Genomic DNA, 19868 nt, shown 5'->3' on the forward strand with positions numbered 1-19868 from the left:
TACTTCACACTCACGACTCTGTCTGTGTCAAAACAGCATAAATAGGGTTACACTCGCATCGTGTATGTGCGTGACAGGGGGTTCGTCGTCTTTGATTGCTTCCCGCAGTCCACACTTGTCCCCAGCCTTCTCTGTTCGTTTCCTGCCCGTTCTCCCCCTTTTCCCCACCAGGTCTCCCTCTTATATCTCCTCGCCTGCTCCTCCCCCTTCCACTGTCACCGTCCCACTGTCCCCTTCTTTTTGGTGGGAATCCTTCGCCTGATATCCCTTACAACAGTGTGAAACCCCTTCCCGTGGAGAAACCAACATGTCTATATTAACAGCACCATCTTACCTGGGCAGATTTTTCAATTCCTTTACAATGTTCAAAACTTCATCTACTTTCTTTTTCAATTCTGGTCCTATTAACACAAGACAAATATGAGCAAGACAACAAGAACCCAGATGAAACGGCCTTAGTTGTCATAATTAGGGTCATAAAGGAGACACATGGGCTTTGGGGGTGGAGATGGGGGGACGAGGGCAAATGTAGCCATATCACAGAGCGTGTGGCTGATGTTTGTTATCACAGTTCATTGTTTGAGAGTGGCAGCTTTGTGGCGATTTAAAGGTTGTTGCTCTCTTGCTTGGTCTGCAGACTGGATACACAAAGTACTGCTGTTTTCTCTCCAAATGGGATAGTCGTGTGAGAGATTCCTACTACATCAAGATAGATTGGCCACTCCGACAGTCATTTGAGCCTGTGAGAAAAAGTGTTCAGCATCCACAACTCGTTGAATCAAGGAAGATTTTGTTACCACCCTTACACAGCAAGCTGGGTCTGATAAAGAACGTTGCCAAAGCTATGGACAAAACACAAGCGGCTTTCAAGTACCTCTGTGGAAAATTTCCATGGTTAAGTGAAGCTAAGATAATGGAAGGACCTCATATGCGTGAATTTTCTCGAGATGATGCATTTGACAGTGCACTGCGTGGCAAGGAAAAGACGGCATGGAAAGCCTTCCAGTTCGTGGCCACAAATTTGCTCGGAAATGACAAGGCAGACCACTACAGGGAGTTGGTGGAAAACCTCAAGGCACACAAAAGCCTTGGTTGCCACATGTCACTAAAGATATTTTTTTTGCACTCTCATCTAGATGTTTTCCCTCCGAATTGTGGAGCAATGAGCGATGAGCATTGCGAGCGATTTCACCAGTACATTGCAACAATGGAGAAACGCTATCAGGGAAAATGGAGCCCATCAATGCTTGCAGACTATTGATGGACAGTGACAAGAGATGCTCAATTTAATGAATACAAGAGACAAGCCAAAAAGCGCCGCGTAGACACTAAGGACTAAACTATGCATTTATATATACACTAGCGGTAAGTACCCGGCGTTGCCTGGGTGAAAAATATATTTCAAAACTTCTCTTAAAAACCTTACATATACACACACAGATACTAAGGTATTGTGAAAGCCCGGTGGGCCGTTTGTACATTTCTCCACCAACAAAATTATAAGAAGCTTGCAAAAGTCCAAAAAGTTGTAGAAATTGTGGGGTAAATAGTTGATGTAAAAGGTTTCCGAAAATTGTGGACACCCCCCCTCAAAAAATTATCTTTACCCCCGTGTAGGTATATACCTACACACCCTACATACAACAGAGGAAGTAGTATCTATTGACTCTGTAGTTGTATCTACTGACTGTACAGTAGTATCTACTGGGCCAGTAGTAGCTACTGACTGTTGGAGTATTATTTACTGATTGTAGTAACGACTGAACGTAGTACTATCTACTGGGCCTACAGTAGTATCTACCGACTCTATAGTAGTAACAACTAACTGTATAGTAGTATCCACTGACTATAGTAGTATCCACTGACTATAGTAGTAACTACTAACTCTATAGCATTATCTACTCACTCTATAGTGGTATCTACTGACTCTAGTAGCTACTCACCGTCGAAGTATGTACTGACTGTATAGTAGTATATACTGACTGTAGCAGTATTGACTGACTGTAGTGATATATACTGACTGTTTTAGTATCTACTAACTCTATATAGCAGTATCTACCAACTCGATAGCAGTATCTACTATCACTACAGCAGTGCATACCGACTGAGGTGGTACCTGCTATGATCACAGCAGTACATACTGGCTGTGGTGGTACATGCTATGATCACAGCAGTGCATACTGCTGTGGTGGTACCTGCTATTATTACAGCAGTGCATATTGTGGTCCTACCTGCTATTACAGCAGTGCATATTGTGGTGGTACCTGTTATGACTACAGCAGTACATACTGACAGTGGTGGCACCTGCTATGACTACAGCAGTACATACCGACTTTGGTGGTACCTGCTTTCACTACAGCTGTGCATACTGACTGTGGTGGTACCTGCTATGATTACAACAGTGCATACTGTGGTGGAACCTGCTTTCACGACAGCAGTACATACTGTGGTGGTACGTGCTATGGTTATAGCAGTGTATACTGACTAGTGTGCCTTTCTCTTAATTTTCAAGCTTGCGTACCGGACCACCTCGTCATCTTGCTTACCGCTGTCTGTTCTCTCTGCCTGGGTCCTATCTTTGGAATTTTTACACTTAAATTCTAACTTAGCAATCTTTGAAATACGTAATCAACCGGGCTATGTGTTAATTGTGTGTTGACCGACTCTCTGTGTTGCATTACATTACATTTCGATATTTTACTAGGTTATTTAATTTTAGTGTGTCTTTCTCCTGATTTTCAAGCTTGCGTGCCGTGCCGCGTCGTCATCTTACTTGCAGCATCACGTTGTCGTCCACTCATTGATATGCTAATTTTTTCTCTGCCCCCTCCCTCTCTCCGCCCCTGCCCCCCTTCTCTATATTTAAGGCCCCGTCACAGAAACGACCTCTCTCTTTGTGCCGATATGTGTTCTCTCTCCGTGTGTCCTTGTGATGTCTGTCTGCTTGTATGTCTGTCTATAGTTTTCTAGTTAGATTTTTGTTGCTATTTCTTTTATGCCTGATGATGATTGCTTGTGTTGCAATCGAAACGTCATAATATGCTATTATTTTATCTTTAGACGTGACTTAACCGAAAGAACCAAAGAATAATTCCTGCAGTCACGAAAGCTCCAAAATTAAGATTGGTGGTACCTGCTATGATTACAGCAGTGGGATACTGACTGTGGTGGTACCTGCTATAACTACAGCAGTGCATACTGACTGTGGTGGTACCTGCTATGATTACAGCAGTGCATACTGCTGTGGTGGTACCTGTTATGATTACCGCAGTGCATATTGTGGTGGTACCTGCAAAGATTACAGCAGTGCAAACTGCTGTGGTGATATCTGCTACGATTACAGCAGTGCATACTGCTGTGGTGGTACCTGCTATGATTACAGCAGTGAATACTGCTGTGGTGGTACCTGCTATGATTACAGCAGTGCATACTGCTGTGGTGGTACCTGCTATTACAGCAGTGCATACTGCTGTGGTGGTACCTGCTATGATTACAGCATTACAGCAATAGTTTGTAGCCTTTTGTTTCATAATACATTGTATTTATATAACCTTTTTGCTGATTTTTAAAGTGTTACATGAATAGGACAGGTGACATGTTATCATGTAAAGCAACCATAAACACATGCAAAGGCCTAGGTTTACAATTTATTAGTAAAACTCTACGATCTACACAATATACATAGAAGTAAAATGTAAAAACTTTGATATCTTTGGAACAGTAGCCAATCACTTGTTTTAATTGTCATATTTGAATTCAGCACCTCAAAATCCATAATAAACAGCACATTTCATCTCTGAAGCAGACGAAGTCTACAAAATTGTAGACGAATGAAATTAAACATTAATTGCAATATTTAAATAATAGTCTCCTTGCACATTTGCACAGAGGCTGCATCAAATCCATACCTCGCATGTCTTCTGCCAGAAACCGCAGAAGCTGAGGAGGAAATTAAGATTCAGCGATAACACCGAGCATAAACATAATCCAGCTGTGAAGCCGTGCGTGCTGAATGCAACACACAGAAAACCCCCTGGTGAACATGTTTAATTATTTAAGTCCAATGTTATCATGCAACTGTTATACATTAGCAATATAATGTAGAATACAGACAAGTTATACTCCCCTTGTCACTCAATTTATACACTGTATGCTTCATTGTGTATATTATCTGCTATACAGAAGAGTGCATCAGCTGTGAAAATAGCACTAATTCAATGTCACCCACGACATGTACACTATTTACAAGACAATCACATTACTGCTGTAACAGTCTGACAGTTTAGTGTTAACACACTTGACCTGTTCACCGACTACACATCAACTGCTTTTTAATAGTTTATCACGAAACCAATTGTAATATACCTCAGTTAAGTTTTAATTAAAGCACACACCTCTGAAGGAGTTTCATCCATGGACTGCATAAGATCAACCGTCTAAAACAAAGACAATTACATGATTACCTCAGCACATTCACATTCGTTTCACAATACGGTGTCTCAATTGAAGCAAAAACCATCTCTGTTCTCACAATATAACAATAAATGCTAGTTTAAGTTTTCAATTCAGTGTTATTACATTTTGTAATAGAAGAATACATTGATAGATATCTCATTTGATTAGCACATTGCTCATGACTTGTTGGACAACTTTGTAGTCTTGTGACTTTCTTCAATAATTTCCTGTCGTTCATTCCCATTGGGAGTGATAATGGCTATGTCGTCAATAACTTAGATATGGACAACAATTTTTTCATCTATGTTCATTCCTCGATTTTTCTTATAACATTTTCAGACAACATCTTCTAATGTCGCAGTGAGTAACTTTGGCAAGGTCTGTATATTGACTTAACATGCAATGTGTTTCATTATGCAACCTGAGTGTAGCTGTTACATTTTTGCAACCGGTCGAACTTAAACTATTTTCTTTTTACATGTATTTATTACGATCTTAACTTGCGAGAGGCTGAATGTGTGTCACACAGAAAGTAAATAGTATGAAAAAAGGACAGCATCAAAAAATCACAATCAGTCATTGGACCAACATCTGCAGATATGGTAACCACATTTTTACACGAAAATGTAAATCTCAATCTTTGAACTGTGCTTCAATTATTCTTCTATTCTAAAAGAGTGATCATTCATGTTCTACAAATTTCCGAAGCAATAACAGCATTCCTCATGGAGTTTACTCAGAAATTAGCTTCCCCCCTCCCAAAAAACAGTGAAGTATCAATAAAACGAACTACATAGATTGTATATATAATGAACTTCTTCCGTACCGTATGTAGCCAATCGTGCTAATCGGAGGTGTGGGGGAAGGACAACAAATTAAACATAAAAAGCAGTTCTAAAGAAATGAGTTTTCAATCTAGATTTAAAAGTGCATAGTTCCAGTCGCGTCCTTATATCAGAAGGAAGAGAGTTCCAGATGGCCGCAGAAGCACATCTGAAAGTGCGCGATGCAGTGACAGTATTTGTTCGATAGCTCGCCAAAAAGGCACTGCGAGGATGACCGGAGTTCACGTGATAGTTTATGCAGGCACCAATTAACACACACAAGGCATTCATAAAATACATACAATATCAAGCACCACTTTGTTCCATGAAGGATAAAGTGATGTCATAGCAGTAAAAGTATCTCCGTTGGCAGTTGTGTCTAGCTGAAGTGATGTTCCTCAGCTCAGTATTTTTCCACGTAATTGAGAGCTTTATCATGTTGGCAAATCGGGTTGAGCAGTTATATCTAATGCATACATTATCAAATCATAATTTTTGCATGTTTTACCACAATGCAGAATGTTTGCCTTGCAATGCGTGTCTATTTGATGTTTGAACATCTTAACACCTGTATTTTTGCCGGAAAGGGTAAAGCCTATTCTGTTTTCATGACCAATGTTTCACGAAAATAGGACAGTGTGATGTGGTGAGTTAAGATGCCGTGTAATAATGAGCATAACCACAGTGTGATGAGGCAAGAGCAGTTTAACTTCCACGAGGAGCCCCGCTTCTCTCTCCCAGGCCCCAGGCAGCGCCAACTCACCTCGGCCAAGGCCTTCTCCAGCGCTTCATCTCTACCGCTGGCTGCCACGGCCTTTAAGGAAGTGAAAATCATTAATTACATTTTCATTCACGTCACATAATAATAATATGTAAATAAAGATAACTTACAGCTTCCCACATCGTGTCAGTCATGGGGGTTAATTGACCATACCTCACCGTACTTCATTAGACCTCCTTTGCCAGTAGCAAAATATAATAATAGGGGTTTTCCCCTTTTTTCTTGCAACAAAACTTGTTAGTGTGGGTTGGTGAAGATGGAGGCCCCAGGACTTTCAGATATTACTCGTCACCAATATTGGCCGTGGTCACAGAGTCAATCTTGGGTCGCCGGATTACATAGCACAGTGCGCTAGCCACTGTACCACCGCTCCACCATTTGATTTAGGAATTTTCAACAATTAGACACATGTAAACTCACATTCACATGCTTTATATCAATTTGACTTTAGATGTGATGACATAACTAATATTTAATATATTGGAGGTCCCATCTTCAATACAATTGTATTTTAACAGTAAGTAATTTTGGAATACATTAACAATTTCCAGTTAATTAAGTGTTTTTGTGCAAATTCATTTTAGGACAAACATGTTCAATGTGTATCAAGGAAACAGATCGAGTGTTAACTTAAAACGCAGGTTTTCAGACACAATGCCACGCTAGTTTTTGGGTCAGGCAACGTGGCAGTTTTATAAAAAAGCATTTCTGTCATTAACCCTCCACCACCCGACACCAACTACCAAAGCACGCGTTATCTGCATTTCTCTGTAATGTGGGCCTGGCCAGCTTTCATTTAAATTATATGAAATATATAATAATAATAATAATAAAAACACACACATTTCAGTAGTGTTCAATTGACTCCTACTTTGCTAATCATTCCTAGCATCAATCTTAACTTTGGAGCTTTCGTGACTGCAGGAATTATTCTTTGGTTCTTTCGGTAAAGTCACGTATAAAGAAAAAATAATAAATTAAATAATAACATACGACGTTTCGATTGCAACACAAGCAATCATCATCAGGTATAATGAAATAGCGACATAAAATCTAACCAGAAAAAATTATAGACAGACATATAAGCAGACAGATATCACCAAGATACACACAGCGGGCAACACAGGTACAGAGAGGAGTGATCGTCTCTGTGGGGTGGCCTTAAATAGACAGAGGGGGGGCGGAGGCAGCGAGAGGGAGGGGTTAGAGACAAAATTTACATGTCAATGAGTACAACAAAAGGAGTGAGCAGGCTTAGGGGGAGAAAGAGACACACTAAAATTAAATAACCTAGCAAAGTATCGAAATGTTATGTAAAACGACACAGAGAGTCGGTCAACACACAATTAACGCATAGCCTGGTCGATTACGTATTTCAAAGATTGCTAAGTTAGAATTTAAGTGTGAAAATTTCAAAGAAAGACAAAACATAAAAACAAGAGGAACGGAGACAAAGCAGAACCTAAGAACGACAAAAAACGAGTGTAGACAGAAAAAATTACACTAAATAAACAGGCAGAGAGAGAGAATAAAAACCCAGAGAGAGAGAAAAAAGGTAAACTTGGAACTTCCCCGTAGAAGTGGTTCAATCTTAACTTTGGAGCTTTCGTGACTGGTAAGTCACGTATAAAGAAAAAATAATAAATTAAATAATAACATACGACGTTTCGATTGCAACACAAGCAATCATCATCAGGTATAATGAAATAGCGACATAAAATCTAACCAGTGTAATTTTTTCTGTCTACACTCGTTTTTTGTCGTTCTTAGGTTCTGCTTTGTCTCCGTTCCTCTTGTTTTTATGTTTTGTCTTTCTTTGAAATTTTCACACTTAAATTCTAACTTAGCAATCTTTGAAATACGTAATCGACCAGGCTATGCGTTAATTGTGTGTTGACCGACTCTCTGTGTCGTTTTACCTAACATTTCGATACTTTGCTAGGTTATTTAATTTTAGTGTGTCTCTTTCTCCCCCTAAGCCTGCTCACTCCTTTTGTTGTACTCATTGACATGTAAATTTTGTCTCTAATCCCTCCCTCTCGCTGCCTCCGCCCCCCCTCTGTCTATTTAAGGCCACCCCACAGAGACGATCACTCCTCTCTGTACCTGTGTTGCCCGCTGTGTGTATCTTGGTGATATCTGTCTGCTTATATGTCTGTCTATAATTTTTTCTGGTTAGATTTTATGTCGCTATTTCATTATACCTGATGATGATTGCTTGTGTTGCAATCGAAACGTCGTATGTTATTATTTAATTTATTATTTTTTCTTTATACGTGACTTTACCGAAAGAACCAAAGAATAATTCCTGCAGTCACGAAAGCTCCAATGTTAAGATTGAACCACTTCTACGGGGAAGTTCCAAGTTTACCTTTTTTCTCTCTCTCTGGGTTTTTATTCTCTCTCTCTGCCTGTTTATTTAGTGTAATTTTTCTGTCTACACTCGTTTTTTGTCGTTCTTAGGTTCTGCTTTGTCTCCGTTCCTCTTGTTTTTATGTTTTGTCTTTCTTTGAAATTTTCACACTTAAATTCTAACTTAGCAATCTTTGAAATACGTAATCGACCAGGCTATGCGTTAATTGTGTGTTGACCGACTCTCTGTGTCGTTTTACATAACATTTCGATACTTTGCTAGGTTATTTAATTTTAGTGTGTCTCTTTCTCCCCCTAAGCCTGCTCACTCCTTTTGTTGTACTCATTGACATGTAAATTTTGTCTCTAACCCCTCCCTCTCGCTGCCTCCGCCCCCCCTCTGTCTATTTAAGGCCACCCCACAGAGACGATCACTCCTCTCTGTACCTGTGTTGCCCGCTGTGTGTATCTTGGTGATCTGTCTGCTTATATGTCTGTCTATAATTTTTTCTGGTTAGATTTTATGTCGCTATTTCATTATACCTGATGATGATTGCTTGTGTTGCAATCGAAACGTCGTATGTTATTATTTAATTTATTATTTTTTCTTTATACGTGACTTTACCGAAAGAACCAAAGAATAATTCCTAGCATCCTTGAATAAAACAGACCACGTTAGTCTCTAATCAACTTGTTAAACCACTCTAGCATTGACATGTTTTTATTTCGTGCTCTTTCCCTCACTCATACCCACTCTCTCCTTTAAGATGCACACGGTTCCACTCTCTATCCCTCCACAGAGTCATTGAGGGCTCTCTCAATGTCATCAAATGCTGTCATTACAAGGCACGCCCAATGTGCCTTAATTCATGATCCAGGCGAGGTCCCACTTACCTTTGTTAAAAATCACCTCTCCTGGAAATCCTGAATATTATCACATATGTGGTGTTAAAGGATCTACATGCTCACCCTTTTGCCATATCATGTTAACAGCTATAACTATGAATCACACATTAATTAGTTGTTCAAGCTGAGTTAGGCAAACCAGTCCATGTCTAGAGTAGTCTACACTCTATTTTCATATAATATTTAGTCTACACCCTATATTCATCCATACAGTGTATATCTCATATCTTAGAGGCAGAACGTCTATTGAATAAATGTGATTCATAATATCGCACAAATAGAATGTGTGTAGTAAACCGTCCACTACCGAACACACTACAAATAATAAAGTTGCCCCTTGAACAAACATGCCAATTTATTACTGCGTGCCTTTACACACTGTGAGTGCTGAAGCAGTAATACATGGCACATTATTTCACGAGACGACATTATTGACTGTGTTGGGTGGAGGAGAGTTCATGGCACACATTTTACTGACACAATTTGTCCCAAAAATATATTTTTATTCACAATATTATTCGCGAAAGCTCACGTGTTTAATAAATGTTTATGGAAGTGAAATTAAGCAACACATTTTACACATAGTGGCTAAGGCTATGCCATATGTTAGTATTTAATTCCAATAAATAATTCATGGTATAGAGTGTAAGCAACAATACTCCTTTGCATATTAGTATCCATATGCCTGTTCTCTTTTTTTTAAGAAATACGTTGTGAAGCTTGATTACTGCAAAGTACAATCACAGAATTATACAAGAAAACTCACGCCTTGGAACATGCGCTGTATTTTAAGAACGTCGAGTGGGCTGAGGAAGTCCCTCTGACCGATCGGAGTTTTCTTGTCTTGAACCGGCACAATCGTGGGGCTGACTCCATCGATTGATGATGCATGTCTTTACACGGCAAGCAAGCAGAGGAGGAAATCAGTAACAGTAATAACACTCATTTGATGAGAAAAATTGTCTAAGATTGAAAAATTGTTATTACATTAAGATTTATTGACTTTTGCCACATGTATTTTTTTATATAGTTCAATCAAGCAGTGCATATTGCTAGCTACTTGGCATTGGGATCAGCAACTAGGAAAATAACTAAGAACATTAAACAAAATATGATAATTGCACAAAGAAGCATGGGGAGATGCATTCCTGGAATTACACTGCGAGAAAGAAAATATATCACATAGCTAAGGGAACAAATGCAAATCTTGTGTTCCAAAAGAGACTGTAAACTTGGCATTGTATTCTCCGCAGGGAATGGATTCTTTGCTCCGCTGCATTGACATATTTTGTTGCTTCCTTTCAGTATTTTTTTACACGACGGTCAACGGTACAGTGTATAATAACAAATAGTATAACATTTATATGCTTAATACAATGTACAAAGTAATATATAGTATCGTAATTGTATAGTGAATATACAGCAGTGTGATATACATTAGGGTGGGTAGAATAATACATAGTGTAATATTACAATGGATAAGGTATAGGGTGGTTTATAGCAATACAGTATATAATTTAATGTTGGGTTTGTCTTTGGCAGTATATAGTAGGGTGTAGACTCGTGTGATGTAAGAGAATAAAGTTTAGATGGAAGCATATTATATATATTTTTTACGACGTAGAACTGTAATGTATTACTTACTGTTAGTAACTCAGCTTATTGTAGAGTATATTTAGTATACTGATGATAATATGTAGTTTATACTTTAGTTGTTTACATGGTGGTTTTAGTTACTGCAGCTACATACTATTAACACTTCTTCCCTTTATTAATGCTACCGCTATCCCCTCCCTGTGATGCTGCTAATCCTGCATCATGCACGGGCAAAGTAGCACTAATCACATATCTGCATTTCCCATATCCCCTCCCTTGGCTGCTGCTAATCCTGCATAATGCACGGACACAAGTAGTACTAATCACATACCTGCATTTCCCATGGGTATGCTGGATTCCTGTTGATATGCAAATTCTTTTTTGTCAAGGCGCCCCCTTTCCCCCCCCCTTCCAACTCAGCTTATATATATGCTCCAAGCACGTGTGCTGTTTCATTCAGACCCGGTCGCCTCGACAGACCTGGTTTCACTTGAGGACGGCTACTTGCGTTGTGGCCGAAATGTCGTGAGAATTATTTTATTATGTTTTATTTTTATTATTTTATTACTTCCCTTCTACGTGACTTTACCGAAAGAACCAAGAAGAAGGGGAAAAATAAATAAACAACTGTCACGTACAAGTTTTATGAACAAAATGTAATAACTGATAGAGGGACACAACACTGGACAACAGAGCAGAAGTCTCTAGATGGCAATTAATGAAGGCTGACCAGGAACACAATGATGGTGTGTTGAGTAAGAGCAGGACCGGGTCAGTTTAGATTATAAAAAGCATTTCGCAATGTATAAAAATCGTTAAGTTTGCAATCATTACACATGACCTGCCATGAAATATAGATCAGAAGACTCAAAAAAGAAAATGAAACAAAAACATCATGTAGCGATGCATGATGGGACAGAGACATTTAAAGTATAACACATGGATCAAAGAACACACACACATTAAAGACACCATACTGACTATTAACACACAGAAGTGGGATTGGGCATGACCCATAGCTAATACGGACGATTGCCTATGAGAAATGCATCTGATTTATGCAATACGTGCATGCTATAAATAGTGTTTATTAATATTATTAGTGGTGATGGAATGGCAGCCAAAGGGAAGAACATATCTAACACTACAACCACTATTAGATGTGGTGATGAGATCAGTAAAGGCACAGGACTGAGACGGACTGTGGCATAGCAGGGCCATGGTGGCAGTGGGGGCCGTGGGGGCCGTGGGGGCAGTTTGGGCCGTGGGGACCGTGGGGGCCGTGGTCAACGTTTGGGGAGGTTTTCATCAAGTGTGGGTGTATTGGCTAACGATGATAATAAAAATTGTTATTGAACCAGAATTAACTTTTGAAATTCACATCAACATTTCTAGGGGATTCTGGCAAGATTACATCAAACATAATCAATGTATATTACAAGCACAGAAAATAGATGAATACAGGTTATAGTTAAACATGTTATAAAAGTTTTAAGAAGATGGTGTGAAAATGTGAAGTGTATGTTGCACAGTGATGTCGGTGGAAAGGCAGCACCCGTATAGCATTAATATTGATGAAGGACAATACATAATAATGAAGAATTACATTTATTTACATTTCAGTGGTAAAGTCCATGGGGAGACCAAATATGGGAAATATTCTGTATGGTGGCAGATAAGGCAAGCACGTGTGTTCTAACATCAGAAGCTTTTCTTCTTGTCACTTTGTTAATATACAGCTCTATGACCAATACAATAAGAAGGATATTGCTGGTGCCTGAAGCACCTGTCTCTTAAAACTAAAGTTGGCCGCTTTTCTCTTCCAAAGTGGTTTATATTGTCTGTCAAAAATCATCGGCAAATACAATACATAAGGCTACCAGTTTCTGTGAGACTCAAAATGGACTTGAGCTGGCAGCCTGTCTCATGTTATCCTCGCCAACTTTTACACAATTATGCCCACCCAATCACAAGCCCAATTCACACAGTGAACCTCCTTGTTCTCTCTGTTGGCCCTTCCCACTGCCCATAGGCCACAGCCACACTACCAACCTCATCCACGACTATCATGAGTCAAGCAAATGAAGCGTGTCCACTGATGTGCTGTTTAACCATCCCTGATTGGTCAACCAATTGAAGCTGGGACAAAATCGTTAATGTCAAATAAGCTTCGGGATACTGGGACATCCTTTCTGAAACCAAAGCTGTCTCAACCACAGTGGGATGTTTGGTAGCTTTACATAATATATATTAACGTCATTGCAACTACCTACCTGTATTATGCATAAATTCTACCTAATTACATCAAGTCCTCATCTACATTCACTCTCTCATCTCTTGACAGCTGTGATCAAGTTACAAGATACCCATTCCTAACCATTGCCATGCACTTTGTTTTTTGGAAGCTCACACTCAGATCCCATTTTCCAGCCTCATTGCCTAAAACAGCCAAGAGCTGCAATGCCACATCCAAGGCCCTCACGAGCAAACCTTGGAGCACAAAAAGCCTGCATGCTGCAAGTCTCCTCGGTGCAAACAGCACACTGTGATCCCTGCGTGTTCTGCCATCTGCAAGTTGTGGTTTTACTGAACACAAGAGTTTATCATGACATTAAACAAAGCTGGTGGTAAAATACACCCCGACCCAACAGCGGTCCTTACTCAAAACCACTTTAACATCTGTCTTTCAACCCAGATACAGGACTGTATCTCGCAGTATATGCTCTTAGGCGGTCTGATTTATTTACCCAGAATGTGAAAGCGACCTAAAAGTTCCCATAGTCCTCTCCAAAGGCAATCATATGCTTGCTCCATGTCTTGTTTAAAGTCTACATCATATATGTTGTATTTGTGTAGAGGACACAAACACACACTGTGACATAACTCACAAGAGTGGGCCCTTTGTGGCAGTATCATACATCGAATTTCATAAGAGCTTAAAGGAAAAAAAAAGCTTGCATGGTTACCAGGTCTCACATGCATTATAGGATAAAGTGTCTCAAGAGCCTTTCTCTTGGTTTCTGGCCAACTGAATATGACACGCCAATCTTGTAGTGGCTGCTTATATCAACGCTTACCTGCTATTGTGTGTAATGGAGATGTAGTCATAAGGCTGTCCGTAGTCACGCTCACTTAATTCAAGACGTTTAAATTGGCACAGATCATCTGAAAAATAAAAATGTATTTAGTGGCATTACTAGAGCTGGACATTTGAGGAGGATAGGTCTGAGGCAGATATTCCTAAGAACATCATGAATACCATATTGGCCCAGATTTACATACCTGGCAGGTAATTCATGATTGTGACGGAGCACTCTGCCATCCAGTGGGATGGATGTGACACACACATACACCATGTGCCTAGCCAATCATAGCATAGATGTGTGGAAAGGGGAAACTACAGCAATTCCAAGTTGACAAAAACCCTAGCCACTTGCATAACATTCCATCCCTCCAACCAGGAGTTCACATAGACACGGATGCTGGGTTTAGCAAAACAACCCACATCTCCTCGATGTTGTCACATGGGAACACTGATGTGTTTTGAGCAATGCCATTTGCGGAAAGGTCGAAAGGCTGATGCTAGTCAGCTGTTTACCCTCATGTCATGCTTATATCCACAACAGTGCTGAACGTGGGGGTGCTGGATAGGTGTGAGGGGGTGGAAGGCCCTCCATCTATTAACTTATTACGAAATGAAAGAAATACAAAACACCAGCCTAAGCATGTGCCGGAGGCCTACAGGGGACGGGCAAATATGACATATCTTCGCCAAACCTCATATGCAGAGCCAGGAGACTGAATTCCCCCCACCCCACCCACCAACTGGGGTTCCTCCACAAAAAGACTAATCATCTGTTGACACCTCTGTGGAATACAGGAGGTCCAGTGAACCAGTACTGGCTCCAGTTAGAAGTAAGTCCACCACTTGAGGCAGGACACTATAGTAAACGAAGTGTGGGAGCATAGCCATGAGGAGCATAGGAGGTGCCACAGTGGCGAGATGTTAACTATCTCGCCTGGTATAGAGGATGGTTGTGGGTTCGATCCCGACCCTGACGCCTGTATATTTGGAGTTTGCATGTTCTCCCTGTGGTAACCTGGATTTTTCTCCAGATCCTCCAGTTTTAACGCCGCATTTAAAAACATGTGTTTAGAGTATTTGGCTGCTATAATTTCCACATAAGCCACTTCGTTGGGCTATCATTCGTGGTCAGGTCGCTTTCTGAAAAAAAAAATTTTTTGCTCAGTGGGCTGGTAAAATAAAAAAGTTTAGTTTTAGTTTAGATGTGGAAAGCTGCGAGTTCCAGAATATTGTTGGCTTGCCTCCACATCGAGAGATGACGAATGGTGGTTGGTGGCTTATGTCCTCACTGAAGATGAATATCCGTGGAGAGATGCAGGAAAGACTGTCGAGTCATATGCTTTTGATGACTTCCTATCCAATGTGTTGGCTAAAGTGGCCCATCAGGAGAATAATTTTATTGTGGTGATTCATGTCAATAATACTTTGGCAGGCCCAGATCAGTTAAATAACAATGGTAGGAGGCTGCTATACTTCTGTGCAGCTCATGTACTCGTAATTACAAACACGCTGTTCCGGTATTGATAAAATCACCTATCTGCTGGACTATATATCGTTATGTAATAGCAAATTCAGGCCCATATCCTTGACAACAGCACCTATCATGGAGCGGATCTGCCAACTGACCATCTACTTGTTATCTGTAAAATACGCATGCGATTATTTCACTATTGCGCTGGGCATGAACATAGGACGCCATTCAACCTCATCACTTTCAGTTGGGGTTGATATCGTCCCCCCCTCCCCTTCATGCAGAGGGAAATGGGTAAGGTTCAGTGCTGGCTAATGCAGCTGCTATGGCTCAATTAGATCAGCAGTCCAGCCCTTTCTCAAACACCCTGGCCGATGGAGGTGGTGTTTCAGCTCGCAAAGGGAAAGCAGCAGCCCCACTCTTACCATCTACAACATCCCATATCTGAGAATGAGGACGCTTACCACAGCCTTCGCTTGGAGATTCAGAGAGCCGTGTGGCACTGAAAGGATAATTGATGGTTGCAGGTCGCTGAGGAGATGGAAACTGACTCAGCTGCTTGCGATCACAAATCACTGTTTAATTGCATCCAGAAACCAACTTCAAGCATCACACATATTATAGTCCTTTAGGGAAATAATGGTTATACGATCTCTGACCCCCAAGAACATGTCTGTAGGTTTGCTGAGTATATCTGTGAGGTCTTCGGGGATGGGAAACCCATCAGCCCAGATAGCATCATGGGGTAAGATGGGGTTGACCCTCCTGGGGGTACTGTGCCTCAAATTTTGGAGGAAGTATCCACCCCCTGTGAGTGGCTGGCTGATGTGCCATATGTTGAACTATGAAAAGTGATCCAGATCCTGAGACACGGAAAAGTGGCAGGCAGAGATGACCTCCTAAGTGAACTGCTGAGGGAGGGTGGCAATTTCGTGCAGGCTGACGGATATTATATAATTACCACTGTCTAGACCAAAGGATGGGTTCGATATCATAGGATGCCCTGGTGGTCCACTTTTTAAAGAAAAAATAGCGCACTGATTTTAACAAGTATGGGGGCATCTATCTCCTCAGTGTGCCGGGAGAGGTCCTGGCAAGGATTATTCAACATTGCCTTGCCAGGCACGCCGAGGAGAGGCTTACGGAGCCCCAATGTGGTTTCATAACAGAGCAGCCCTGCACAAACACCATATTCTATTCTAGATTTGAAGCTTTCGTGACTGCAAAGATTCATTTTCTTAGGTTTTTTCGGTTAAGTCACGTAAGTAAAACATCAAAATAAAAAATAAAATAAAAATAAAAAATCACGACGTTTCGGAGGCAACACAAGTCTCCGTCATCAGGTGGGACCGTCACAGCCGAATTAGCTGCATCAAGTGAAGCAATAATTCAAGATGTAATCCCTTATAAGCAAGTTGAAGGGAGGTGGAGAGGGGGGGGGGTTGGAGAGTTTATCAGACTGTGGTAGCCAATGAATAGAAACGTATCGGGAGGGAGGAGGGGCGGTGATCAAAGACTGCACGCAGTGCTCAACACAATGAATGGAAACGTCTCGGGAGGGAGGGGGAGCGGCGATCAAAGACTGCACGCAGTGCTCAACACAATGAATGGAAACGTGTCGGGACGGAGGGTGAGCGGCGATCAAAGACTGCACGCAGCGCTCAACACAATGAATGGAGACGTGTCGGGACGGAGGGTGAGACTTAATTACACTTTTTTGGACCATCTTATCTGACAGGCACTATTTTAATTTACTTCACCGAGTGTTAACATCCCCACGTGCAGTCTTTGATCACCGCTCACTCTCCGTCCCGACACGTTTCCATTCATTGTGTTGAGCACTGCGTGATGTCTTTGATCACCGCTCACCCTCCGTCCCGACACGTCTCCATTCATTGTGTTGAGCGCTGCGTGCAGTCTTTGATCGCCGCTCACCCTCCGTCCCGACACGTTTCCATTCATTGTGTTGAGCACTGCGTGCAGTCTTTGATCGCCGCTCCCCCTCCCTCCCGAGACGTTTCCATTCATTGTGTTGAGCACTGCGTGCAGTCTTTGATCACCGCCCCTCCTCCCTCCCGATACGTTTCCATTCATTGGCTACCACAGTCTGATAAACTCTCCAACCCCCCCTCTCCACCTCCCTTCAACTTGCTTATAAGGGATTACATCTTGAATCATTGCTTCACTTGATGCAGCTAATTCGGCTGTGACGGTCCCACCTGATGACGGAGACTTGTGTTGCCTCCGAAACGTCGTGATTTTTTATTTTTATTTTATTTTTTATTTTGATGTTTTACTTACGTGACTTAACCGAAAAAACCTAAGAAAACCATATTCTATGTCTGTCTGCTACATCAGAGGTGTAGGGAATTTGAACTGGACCTATAATCACTACTTTATTGACCTGGTCAAGGCCTATGATACCATCAGTAGGCCAGGGCTTGAGGTTATTATTCATGCTTTTGGGGTAGTACTCAGAAATCTACGTAATGAGGAATATAACACTCAAAGCTCCCCACAGTATAGTCTGGATTACGCAGTAAGTGATGTGACAAAAGCTCTGCTGTGGCACAATACTACTCGGTACTCATGCAGCACCTGCAGCAGTCAGGCAGTCGGGAATGACAAAACTGCATCGGACTTGCAGCACCGACCTTGAAGCTTGCAATTCCTTTCTCTTTTTACAGACGACTCCGTTTGTGGGACATAATTCCGATGTGATGAAGTAGTGCAGTGCAAGTGGCCATCACTGATCGGCACTGGAAATGCCACAGTAGTCTTACCCTGTCAGGTTAGTGCCATCAATCACAGACGGTGAAAGTGCATCAACACCATGGGTGATGTCAACAAAATTACGCTTATGTGAGTAAACACGCGGATTCCCTTGCGTGCCATGCATACCACTATGTCTACTGCAGTTTATGAGAGAGCCAGTCAGTGATGCGAAGTTTAAATAACCCCTCGCACAATCACTAAATGCCTACCTGCAGGCTACTGAGTTCACTGCTCAACTGACCTTTTTTGGTCCTTATAAAATGTAACTTAACCCATGTAAATTAATCCTCAAATGTGGTGCATCTACGTAAACATATAAACATAAGTTCATGAAATAAAATACTGCTCCTTATAACCATGTTAAAGATAAACAACGCACTCTCCTTGATGTTGTCCTCATGGATGTGGACGTGGTTATCGCGATCGCTGCGGCAGTGCTCGTGGTGGAAGCCGAGCGCGTGCATCAACTCGTGCAGAACCGTGCCCCTGTCCACCATCCCGGGCTGCAGGGACACGGACTGAGCCCCTCCCTTCTTGCCCAGGAAGGACCAGCTCCTGCTCACACAGCACCCGGGATGAGTCAATCAAACATTCTGGCACACGTGGCCATCCCAAACATGCAGATATTCATTACACTGCAGCAATTGTTATTGTTAAACTTGTTTACCAAGGAAAACCTCGTTGAGTATCAATACTCAGATCAGGAAGGTCCTGCCAAATTTTAACAGCAGGAGGCAATGTTGCTGTGTGTATTCACCTCAATTGAACAACTGGCACATTATTTTTCAGCAATGGAATATTTGGGCAATACCAGTTACAATGTTATTTGTGCGTGTAAAAAACAGCCCCTGTTCACACAACTACTGTAAGCTAGTTCACAGTGAAACAATGCCTGCTAAAGAGCCGAGAGTGTTACATTACAGCAGTGCCATCTCACGGGACTGGCCAAGTCCAAGCCCACTTTCACTAACTAATCATCCAATTCATAAGCAGTCAGATGATTATTTTATTCCATGTTTATTTTTACTTCTTATTCTGTTTTGTTGCATTACGAGCTGTCTTATCTGTTGTGTGTTTAGTATGTACTTTGTATGGTTATTTAATGTTTGAAAAAACTTTTAACAAAAATGATACGACATGGAGCATGCTCTTGTTTATTTATGTGTGGTGTGCTCATGAATATTCAGACGCCGCATCTAAGTGTAAGAGCGTGGTGGGGAGACGCTCGCACAGACTGAACATAACAGAATCAGCCCAAAAAACACAAAGATCCCCCGTATAGCCTGAATAGAATGTTGGGGCAAGTGCTATTCGTGAGCACTTGTGAAGGCCGGCACGGCACAAGAGGGGGTAGGGGGTCAGCACAACACCCAGCAACCTCTGTCTCCTCAGTGGCGATGTTTACACATCGCACCAGGTACTCATTTGAGGCTGAGTCGACGTAGGGGAAGCAGACTATATCTGCTATAAGAATGGTGTGAATTCTAAATGTACTGATGATTTAATTAAATCTGTGATCAATGCATTTAGAACTGTAACTCAATGAAAATGTATTTTAAGTATCTATTGCAATTTAGCACTTGCACCTATTTAGATTTGTTCATACTAGGGTTCAGGTTTCGT

The 19868-nt window shown here is 41.3% G+C and overlaps 1 protein-coding gene across 1 annotated transcript in view; it reads right to left on the reverse strand.

Annotated features, from left to right (window-relative positions):
- LOC133359101 (uncharacterized) overlaps nucleotides 1-19868 on the reverse strand; it is a 600431-nt gene that overhangs the window by 30609 nt on the left and 549954 nt on the right. The window contains exons 30-36 of the mRNA XM_061577486.1: nucleotides 18625-18800; nucleotides 13992-14079; nucleotides 10085-10211; nucleotides 6043-6093; nucleotides 4395-4436; nucleotides 3909-3939; nucleotides 335-401 (exon numbers count right to left, since the gene is read on the reverse strand). Of these exons, the coding sequence (XP_061433470.1) occupies nucleotides 335-401; nucleotides 3909-3939; nucleotides 4395-4436; nucleotides 6043-6093; nucleotides 10085-10211; nucleotides 13992-14079; nucleotides 18625-18800 (582 nt within the window). The remainder of the gene's footprint in view (nucleotides 1-334; nucleotides 402-3908; nucleotides 3940-4394; nucleotides 4437-6042; nucleotides 6094-10084; nucleotides 10212-13991; nucleotides 14080-18624; nucleotides 18801-19868) is intronic.

Source organism: Lethenteron reissneri, chromosome 64 (genome assembly GCF_015708825.2).
Source record: "Lethenteron reissneri isolate LAM-NWPU_2019-01 chromosome 64, ASM1570882v1, whole genome shotgun sequence".
In the NCBI taxonomy this organism is placed as follows: domain Eukaryota; kingdom Metazoa; phylum Chordata; class Hyperoartia; order Petromyzontiformes; family Petromyzontidae; genus Lethenteron; species Lethenteron reissneri.